The 10,042-nt window shown below is 60.4% G+C and overlaps 1 protein-coding gene across 1 annotated transcript; it reads right to left on the bottom strand.

Annotated features, from left to right (window-relative positions):
- Nucleotides 1-443: 443 nt before the first annotated feature.
- PACSIN3 (protein kinase C and casein kinase substrate in neurons 3) lies at nt 444-8,879 on the bottom strand. Its single transcript, XM_023215688.2, has 11 exons — nt 8,769-8,879; nt 5,776-5,841; nt 5,450-5,540; nt 5,179-5,335; nt 3,339-3,574; nt 3,073-3,228; nt 2,299-2,474; nt 2,048-2,168; nt 1,817-1,953; nt 1,290-1,411; nt 444-968 (listed from the first exon to the last, which is right to left on the bottom strand). The coding sequence occupies exons 3-11, from the start codon at nt 5,501-5,503 to the stop codon at nt 853-855; spliced, it is 1,275 nt and encodes a 424-aa protein (XP_023071456.1). The 5' UTR covers nt 5,504-5,540; nt 5,776-5,841; nt 8,769-8,879; the 3' UTR covers nt 444-852.
- Nucleotides 8,880-10,042: the final 1,163 nt, after the last annotated feature.

The raw sequence follows: 10,042 nt of genomic DNA, 5'->3' as shown, positions 1-10,042 counted from the left end.
CAATCCGCAGCCGGGACGGAGCGACGGCGCGCGAACCGGCCCAAACCTCCTCGCGCGCACCGCCCCAAACGCGTCAATCCCCAGGTGGAGTCGCCCCTACGCCGCGCAGGCTGCGGGAGCTTGGGGGCGGGAACCCCCACTCCAGCCAATTACAGATCGATGAGTAAGGATTAGGCTGCCCAAGCGCTCCTCTTCCCTCCGGCCTGAACGGGCAGACGTAGTGACCGGCCTCTCGCCCAGCCTCCAGCCGTTCTCGGCTCACAGCAAGCCTGACAGCGAGTCCCCTCCACCCCAGATTAGGATCTCAAAACTCCAGAGCAGGTACCAAGCAGGCAAACCCTTTTCCAACCCCGGCTCCATAACAGACGCTAGGCCTCTCTCTAGATGCCCTCTGGAGGCCTGGCAAGGGTGTCCTATCAAAAAAATGCACATGAGCCCGACAGTGGTTTCTTTGTTTTTGTTTTGTGTGTGTGTGTGTCAAGTTTTAATACACGCTAGAACAAGCCACAAAAGAGGGTGCTGCTAGGCCGGAACTACATTCACCCCAAGCCCACCTCAGGAACCCCAAAGCAGAGGTCAGGAACTGAGTTCACAGCTCCTGGGGAGGCCTAGGCACCCCTGAACCCTGTCACTTCTGACCTCCCATCTTGCCCTCAGCCTAGACTCATCCCTTCCTACCAGTTCCTTCCTAGACAAAGGCCCCTCCCCTCCCTGGGTCCCAGGACTTCCTCCCTCAAGGGACAGAGGAGCAGCAGGGGAGCGACGGTTCAGGGCCCTGAGGGTCCGGCTCTCCAGGAGAAGCTGGGATCTCACCCAGGGTGGGTAAGCGTCGCAGAAGGGCTGTCAGGACACTCAGGCGCCCACGCACTCCACGTAGTTGGCAGGGTACAGACCAATGCGGCCACTCTGCAACTGGCCTTGGCACCAGCCCTGCTCGTCCTCCTCACTCATCTTCAGCAGCTCCTCCCCTGAGGGAAAGGGGATTGGTCACTGCCAGTGGCCCTGGCCCAGCCCGTTCCTGCAGCTGGGTCAAGGACTGAGGGGGATGGTGTGGTCCCAGAGCCCAGCTAGCAAAGACATGGCTCAGACAGAGGCAGGTCAAGGTCAGCAAGCTGCCCCACCCCAGACCCCGAATGCAGCCACCAGGCACCAGCTGTCTGGACCTGGAACAGCTGAAGGGCCAGAGGACTGGCCCTTAAGAAGTGGGTATTTGGCTTCCCTTTCGGACATCCCTGCTCAGGCGGGTAAAGCAGAGACCGACCGAAGCTAGGAAAGGGGTCCCAGGGTACCTGCTCGGAAGCTCAGCTCATCAGCTTCCTGGCCGGCATAGTCATAGAGTGCCCGCACCCGAACCCCGGTGGCAGCCTTTCGGGGACTCTCTTCATCTGACCACTCCTCATCCTGTCCCGTGCTGGAGAGGGCACACAAAGGGAGCAGCTCAGTGTGCAAGGAACACGGGGCTGGAGATCTCACCCAGGATCAGGGCAAAGGCCTCCCTATCCCCAGGGGCACCTGGGAGAGGCAGGTGAGGTGCTGAAAGATTCTAGCTCTATCTCGCCATGCAGGACTGTGAGCAGAGGCAATTCCTGCCACACGCAGCTGATTTAAGGCATAAATGAGAGGGAACGTGGGAAATGCCTGGCAAATCTAAACCACTATGAGAACCGATATCATTACAACTACTAAGTAGGCCCTCAGGTCCCCGGCACCAATTTTCAAACCATTTCAGGTGTGAAGGGAATGAACCCAAGGAGAAAGGAATGGAGGGTGGGAGGCAGAGCTGTTTCTTTGTCACAGCCACGCTCCTGGCTCTCACCCTGGGGACCCCGGGGACTGGGGTGGGGGTGCGGTGCCATCTCTTGTGGGCACGATGCTGGTCAGGGTAACCTCATCAGGGCTCCGGCCACCCTTCTCTTTCCGACTGATTGTCCTCTGTGTGTCCAAGGACCACTCCTGTGGGGACAGTGCTTACAGTCAGGTGGGGCCATGGCCGAGCTGAGTGGGAGCCCGTCCCACCTCCCAGCCCCACCCCGCCAGGAACACATGCCTCAAACTGTGGCCAGTTCATGGCCATGCCTGGCCCGTGGGTGCTGCGCCACCAGCGCAGATCCTCTTCGTCACTGGCTGCCTCAATGCCCTGGTGCAAGTCGCGGTGGAGTTCATGGAACCTATGGCCCAAGGCACACCCTCAGTCTAGGAAGTCTAGACCCTGCAAGCCTCAGTCCCAGCCAGGGCCTAGGGGAGATGGAGGAGACCCAGTACTACCCCAGATCTCCACGCCCACTAGGCAGCGCATACTTCTCACTGCTGGAAAGGTCCAGGTGCTGGTGTAAGGTGAGCAGCATGTCCTTGAAGAAAAGAAGCCGCTGGCGCTCGGCGGCCTGGCAGGTCTCAAAGGCCTGCTCCATGTCTTCCATATAGCGTGGAGTGTAGCGATGCAGCTCTGCCAGCGTCTGCTCATACTGAGCTTTTGTCTGGGTGGGAGAGGAGGGTTCTGGTGAGGACCAGACCATCTTCCACCCAGGACTCCACCAGTGTTTACCAGACACTGCCATGGGCTGCTAGACCCGGGGCTAGCCACTAGGGGCTATCAGTCCTAAGACCCAATTCCTGCCCTCAAGAACCCCAGCAGCCTAACAAGGGAGGTGACATCAGGCGCAGCAGATAAAAGAGTGTGGTGAAGACTGAAATGAGGTCAACCTACAGGAAAGGATGGGAGAAATCAGAAAAGGCTTCCTGGAGGAGGTGGAAACTGCAGCATCTCAGGATGGTAAGGATTTGCATATACAGAGCTGCAGGAAAGGATACCAGGCAGAGGGATACTGTGCAAGGAAAGAGCTGGAAGTTCTCAACTGCTGAAGTCATCCCAGTGCCTGAAACTCCATTTCTTTCCCTAGGTAAAGTATCACCTTTTGTCAGGTTCCTCCTTTAAATGATCATCTAGAGAAAGGGTGGCAGGTGAGGATTAGGGTAATGAGAGTGCTGGGAACTGGACAAGGTGTTCAAGGAGCAAGATTCATTCAGGAAGCCATGCCCTGGGCGGGAGCCAGGGCTGGTACCTGTGGCCCGCACCTTCTCGGCCTCCTTGGCACAGCGTTCCACCCGTTCCTGCAGTTTGCGCAGCTGCTCCTGGGAGACGGCGCTGTCTGCCTTCGCATGGCTCTCCCTTGTCTGGGCTGTCTTCTCGTCCTTCCGGGCTGCATGGTAGCTTTTCTTGGAAGCCTCAACCTGGCATGCATGGGGACCACGCTGGACCCTGGATGCCACACCCTGGCCTCCTCGATCCCTTGCAGACCAGGAAGGAGCCTGCCTCGGATACCTCTCCCACCCAGCCTCACCTCCTTCAGCCTCTTCAGCCAGGGCTTCTGGGCCTTGCGGAAGCCGTCCTCAGCTGCCCGGCTCTCACGGAAGCCACCCAGCACAGGCCGGTGGAAAGCCCCCCGCTGCCAGGCGCGCACCCGCTCACTGTCCTGACCTTGCAGCTTCTCCCGAACCTCCAGGTGCAGGGCGCTCAGCCGCTCGGCCGCCGTGAAAAAGGCATGCCAAGCCTTCTCCAGTGTGCCATACTGGGGGCCTGCAGGGAGGGACAGGGCTTGGGCCAGTCCTGGGTACCACCCAAAATAAGCCCAGCCCCTCTCACTGGGTACGAGGCATGGAAGCATGGGGTACAGGCATGGGGTGCAAAGGTGAATGACAACCCTGTCAGCTGGGCTTATTGAATGCAGACCGTGGGCCTTATCTCACTGAATCCTTGTCTCAGCCACCACCGTGAGGACAGTGACATTGCCAGCATTGAACAGGCAAAACACTGGAGCCCAGAGAAGTGAACTCGCTCAAAGCATTATGGCTACAAGAGGAGCTGAGGGCTGGGTGCAGTGGCTCATGCCTGTAATCTCAGCACGTTGGGAGGCCGAGGCAGGTGGATCACGAAGTCAGGAGATTGAGACCATCCTGGCTAACATGGTGAAACCCCATCTCTACTAAAACTAGCTACTTGGGAGGCTAAGGCAGGAAAATCACTTGAACCCAAAAGGGGGAGGTTACAGTGAGCTGAGATCACGCCAGCCTGGGCGACAGAGCGAGACTCCATCTCAAAAAAAAAAAAAAAAAAAAAAAAGGAGCTGAGATTCAAACCCATCTGTTGCATAAACACTACACTCAATTGCCTCAAAGGAAGAGCCTGCTGTGTGTGCCCTCGAGGAAGACAGCTTGCAGGGTGGAAGGATCCATGCTCCCAGTCAGAGGGCCTGGGCTCAGCCTTCAGCACTTCCTAGCTGTGTGCCTTTAGGCAAGTCCCTTAGCCTCTCTGAACTTCCAGTTTCTCCTCTAGAAAATCATAAAACAGGCCGGGTGCAGTGGCTCACACCTGTAATTCCAGCACTTTGGGAGGCCAAGGAGAGGATCGCTGGAACCCAGGGGTTCAAAACCAGTCTGAGCAACATAGCAAAACCCCATCTCTACAAAAAATACAAAAATTAGCCAAGTGTCGTCCATGCCTGTGGTCCCAGCTATTCAGGAGGCTGAGGTGGGAGGATCGCTTGGCCTGGGAGATGGAGGTTGCAGTGATCCATGATTGTACCACTGCACTCCAGCCTGGGTGACAGAGTAAGACCCTGTCTCAAAAAATAAATAAATAATTAAGAAAGGAAAGAAGGTCAGATGCAGTGGCTCACGCCTGTAATCCCAGTACTCTGGGAGGCTGAGGTGGGTGGATCACCTTAGGTCAGGAGTTTGAGACCAGCCTGGCCAACATGGTAAAACCCCGTCTTTACCAAAAATACAAAATTAGCCAGGCATGGTGGCGGGTGCCTGTAATCCCAGCTACTTGGGAGGCTAAAGCAGGAGAACCACTTGAGGGGCAGAGGTTGCAGCGAGCCAGCATCGTGTCACTGCACTCCAGCCTGGGCAACAATAGCAAAACGTCTCAAAAAAGAAAGGAAAGAAAATGGGTAAAACAGAACCATCTCTGCAGGGTTGTTGGAACTATCAAAGTAACTCATGAGCAGCCTTTGTAAACTCTTTAACACCACCGCCGTGAGAATGACCAGGAGGATCTTCCCTTTCTAAGGGAGGGTAGACATGGAGACCTCAAACTTCCCACAACACGTGCAAAAAAAGAAGCTGGCCCGACAGTCCTGCACTCAGCTGCCCTCTGCCCCCTGCGAGGGCCTGGCTCACCCTTCTCCACGGTCCCCCTCCACTTTCGGGCCCAGTCGGCCAACTGCTGGGCATAGGCCTTTTCGATGCGTGCACGCTCCTGGAAGCAGCTGACCAGGTCCCCGCACAGCCGGTGCCCGTCCTCCACCCGCTGCACCGTGCGCCTGTAGTTGCCAGCCTGGGCATACAGGAGAAGGGCGCTGTCACCAGGGAAAATCCTCCTTTTGGGCTGGGGCTGTCAGTTGGGCTCCTCCCCTAGACAAGGAGCTGAGCCCAGGACCCAGCTGCTCACCTCCCAGAAACTGCCCCCTAAGGCCTCCCCTCCAGCGTCCTCTTCTGGAGCCATGGTGTCCCCGCAGCACGGAATGGTGGCGGATTTGGGGCTGTGGAGGGCAGAGGGGTAAGCGGGAAAGCTGGACATATGTTTTGGGGGATAGGAAAAGACCCTCTATACCTGGGCCTTGCCCCACCGCCTTCCCCACCACCCAAGGAGCCGTCAGAGCTAGGGCTTAGCAGGCAGGGCGCTGAAGACCCTACGAAGGGCCAGGATGGGTGAGGATGGAGTCTCAAAGCTCTTCCTCTCGCTGCCCTGCCCTGCCCCTCTTGTCCCCCACATACCTGGGGCCTAGAGATCACTTCAGGGACCTGGGTGTCCAACTTTCAATGCTGCCACTGTGACTCTGCCTTGAAGGAGAACAGAGCAAGGGTGAGGGTGGGGGCCTAGAGCGTCCAGGGCGGTGCCCGGCACCCCCGATATAGCAACTGCTGTCAGAAGCGCCAGATTCCAGGGAGGAGAATGCCAGATGGGTCACACGATCCAGCCAGGGATTAAATGGCAGGCGGGGGTGGGCGGTGGGCAGAGGGCCCCACTCCCCCAACTGCCGATGAGAGAAGAGGACTCCTGCCCAGGCCAGGGCCTCTGTTGCCTTCCCTTGAGTGACAAGATGACCCCATTACCCAAGAGGCCAAGTCAGAGGGTGTCTGGCCACATCCCAGTAGCTCCCTGTACTGAGGAGGGCACGAAGGGAGCCAAGAGGCCTGGCTTCTGTCTTGGCCAGGAAGCCTGAACAAGTGTATGTAACTGTCTCCTCCTAAGGAGGCCCCAGCTCCCTCTAAGATGGAACTCAAACCAAGCAATGCACCAGAAATACGAGGGGCCCTGCAGTCACACGAAGATACTCATCTCAGTCCACACATCCATTGAGGGCCCACACGACTCCATGGGGAACACACAACCCAGGCCCACCCTCCAAAGGCCTGGCGTCCAGGGCAGCGTGGGAAAGTGAGAAGCGATGACCAGCTATAAGAATGTTCCCCAGACTGGGTGTGGTGGCTCATGCCTGTAATCTCAGCACGTTGGGAGACTGAGGTGGGTGGATCACCTGAGGTCAGGAGTTTGAGACCAGCTTGGCCAACATGGAGAAACCTCGTCTCTACTAAAAATGGAAAAATTAGCCAGGCATGGTGGCAGGCACCTGTAGTCCAAGCTACTTAGGAAGCTGAGGCATGAGAATCACTTGAGCCTAGGAGGTGGAGGTTGCAGTGTGCTGAGATTGCACCATTGCCTGGGCAACAGAGTGAGACTGTCTCAAAAAAAAAAAAAGTTCCCTAGAATTGCAGAGGCGGGCAGGCCAATTCCAAGCCCAGAGCCAGGGCGTATAACCCATGGAGTTGTGGCTGACAGGACAGTGTCTATCTTCAGTCACCGACAGAGGCTTCCAGCATTCTCATTTGTGTGTCCCCACGAGCTGGAATCAGCAATAATTAGTTAAGTGAGAAAACAGGTGATGTCCACCTGGAGCGCAGGAAACATACCGGCTCCAACAGCTGTGGAACACTTGGTGCAGGTGGGCTTCCCCCTCTGCTAACAGGAGGCAGAGCTGGGGCTCCGCGGAGACCCAGGCAATGGAGATGCCCACCAGGGGCCTCACGAGCTCGTCACTTGGTTCCCTCTGGAATCTGTCCTGCCTGTCCAGAGAGGGCCTGACAGGGCGATGGAGAGAAAGGGAGCTGCCGCCATGAATCACAGGGCTCTGGAGCCTGCCCCAGTCCAGCCTCAGGAGCCTGGGGCCCCTTGCCTGTTCCAGCCTCCGAGTTCCCTGCTCCCCAGAGAGCTGCCCCCCACCCCTTCCCTCTCTCTGGCCCCAGAACAGAGCAAGCTGTGTGTACTGGGCTGGCACAGCTCCCTCCGGCCTCCCAGAGCAAACACAGGCCCAAGCCCCGAGTGCAGCCAGGCCCCACAGCCCCAGCCTGACATCTCTGTGGTGGTGGTGGGGGCGGGGGGGCTTGCACCTTGGCCCCTGTTGAGGGGGTTGGCACCCTGTGCCTCCTGAGCTCAGCAGAGACCCAAATCAGTCCCCACCACAGGCAAGAGCTCAGAAAGCAGGTAATGCAATCTTCCCAGCCCCGGGAGCCAGCACGTTCGGCTCCAAGAGGTCTTCGTGGGCTTGGCAGGTTCTCCTTGCAGTTGCACGGGCCAAGGTAGGGAGTCCCTGGTTCAGGGAAGACCCACTCTGCCTACCTGAGGCCTGAAGGTACCCGGCCCCAGACCAGCCCTAACCCCTTCCAGAAGCTGGGGGCTTGCCCCTGGTAGGGAGCTCAGCCATTCTGCCCGGCCCATCCCTAGGACCTGAGTCACAGGCTGCGCCCTAGGGCTTCTTCCCCTGGCTGCCCCTCCCGGTGAGCCCGCAGCCCTAGGATTTCAGGACAGAGCGCGGGGCGGGGCGGGGCGGGGGGGGGGGGGGGGTCAGTCGGCTGGTCCGGAGAGGGGCAGCGAGGTTAGAGGGGCTGGAACCAGAAGCCAGAGCCAGCCAGGAGGTCAGGAGGCTGGGGGAGGGGGTGGCGCAGCCAAAGGGGGAGGAGGCAGGGCCAGGGAGGGGCATAACAAAGGGGCACTTTTGGAAACCCGACCTGCCGGCCGGGGTGCTTTCTCCCAGATGACGCACTCTGAACCCCAGCCTCCACTCCAGAGCTCGGCGCCCAGGGGCTACGCGCCTCTGGCCTCAACCCTTATAGACCGCGCCCCTCGACAGGACCCCTTGCCGCCCGGAGCTGCATAACTCGGAGCCCGCGGAGCCACGCGGAGCGGCAGGGCCAGGCCTAGCCACCGAGCTCTAGGACTTCTTGGCCAAACTTGTTGAACTTGGTCTCGGCGGGGGTGGGGCCACCGATCACTGCCAAGGGGAGGGGACACCCCCGGCTCGGGCCGGCCTCGCCGTGGGCTCCAGATGGTGGCCCCGGGCAGCAGACCCAGGAATCGGGGCTCACAGCAGAGGGCGAGGGGTGGCCAGGGAGCGAGGACCCTCTGGGGCCCCGGGGCATGCGGGAGGCGAGCGGATGGGGGCCCTCGAGGGGCCCCTGGAGACGGCTCAGGGCGACTGCGCCCCCTCCCCCAGGCGGCCTGCGGAATTGCGGAGCCCGCGGCGCAGCAGATGGGACGGCCCCTCGGCGCGGCTACGGCCCTTCCCGTCGGCACGCAGAGAGGGGTGGCGGGGGGCTCCCTGGGCGGGAGTCGGCTCCACTGCAAACTTCAGAAGCCGGAGCAGGACAGGGCGGGCTCGAGCCACTGCACCCGCCGCCGCGTCCCCGCGCGTCCCCTCCAGGGCACTCACCGTGTCCTCCCTGGGCCCCTCGGCGGGTGGGGGTCCGGGCACGCTCCGGCCCGAGTCCTGCCGCTCCCGGGCCCGCGCCGCAGCCTCCCGGAGCGCGCCGGGCCCTCCCCCGGGAAGCCCAGCCCCCCGCCCCCGGCCCCGCCCTCTCCTGGCCGCCGCTGCCTCAACCCCACGCGGCGGGGCGGCGGGGCTGCGGCGCTGCAGGGGCTGCGGGGCTGCGGGGCTGCAGGCATCGCGGCGACCGGCGGCTCTTGGGGCGCGGGCCGAGGTTTCTCTGCTCCGCCCGTGTGCGGGTGCCTGGGCGGGCTCCCCAGGGTTGCACCCCGGTGCTGCAGGGAGCCAGATTTCGGCTTTGCCCCTCCCCGACCGTTGCAGAGGCTGGGAGACCCGAGGGAGCAAGAAGGGACCGGGCCGGCACGGGCAGCCTTGGAGCGGGGCCGGGGCCTGCACTGCCTTACATTTTTTGCTGAGCACAGCCTGTTTAGAAATTGGCTCAGGCGAGTCTCACAACCACCCCTTGTAAGCATTAAGATTCCCAGCATACAGATGCAAAAACTGAGGCTGGGAGGCTTTTCAGAGGTTTGCCCAAGATTTCCCTTTAGTCGGGCAGGGCCGGGACTCCAGAACCGTGCCCTACCCTGTACAGCTGCCCTGCTAATCTGGGGCGCCTTCTAAGGCCTGAGACGAACACGGGGTGGGGGTGGGACAAAAAGGCGTAAGCTCCTCCCCCTCAGTTTTCTTATTTCCAGATTTTTGTACCACGATTCATTCTTAAATCCCTTCGCCCCCCTTTATCAGTCTGGTACATTTTCCCATATCGCCACGATCCCACTCCACGCTAAATAAATCCCTTCTCCCTCCCCTCTTCCCGCTTCCCCCTGGGGGGAGATTTTGCAGAGCGGCCCCGTCTGTTATTTATATCCACTGGAGCGGTCCAAGAATGTTCGAAGCTGACCTAATCGCCACCTGCTCGGCCTCTCCGCCCCTCCCGCTCTCTCCTGGGCCCGGTGACCCAGCGGCGGTGCCCTGAGCGTTGGAGACTAGGGGGAGCGCGGGCCAAAGCGGTCGAACGCCCCGGGCGCAGAGGGTCCCGGGCGCGCAGATTCGCAGCGGGTGGGAGAGCCCCGGCGCTCTCGGAGGAGTGCTCCCCCAGGGACGTGGCGCTGAACTCTCGGAAGCTGAGGCGCCTTGCTGCGCTCCCTGAAGCTCCTACTATTCCTCCCACCCCCAGCTCCCTGAAGAGTGTGAGTGCGTGCGCGCGGAGTTTTAAACGG

This window comes from Piliocolobus tephrosceles, chromosome 13, assembly GCF_002776525.5.
Source record: "Piliocolobus tephrosceles isolate RC106 chromosome 13, ASM277652v3, whole genome shotgun sequence".
Lineage (NCBI taxonomy): Eukaryota > Metazoa > Chordata > Mammalia > Primates > Cercopithecidae > Piliocolobus > Piliocolobus tephrosceles.
The sequence above is the reverse complement of the archived record's forward strand: the minus strand, read 5'-3'. Positions and strand labels throughout refer to the sequence as shown.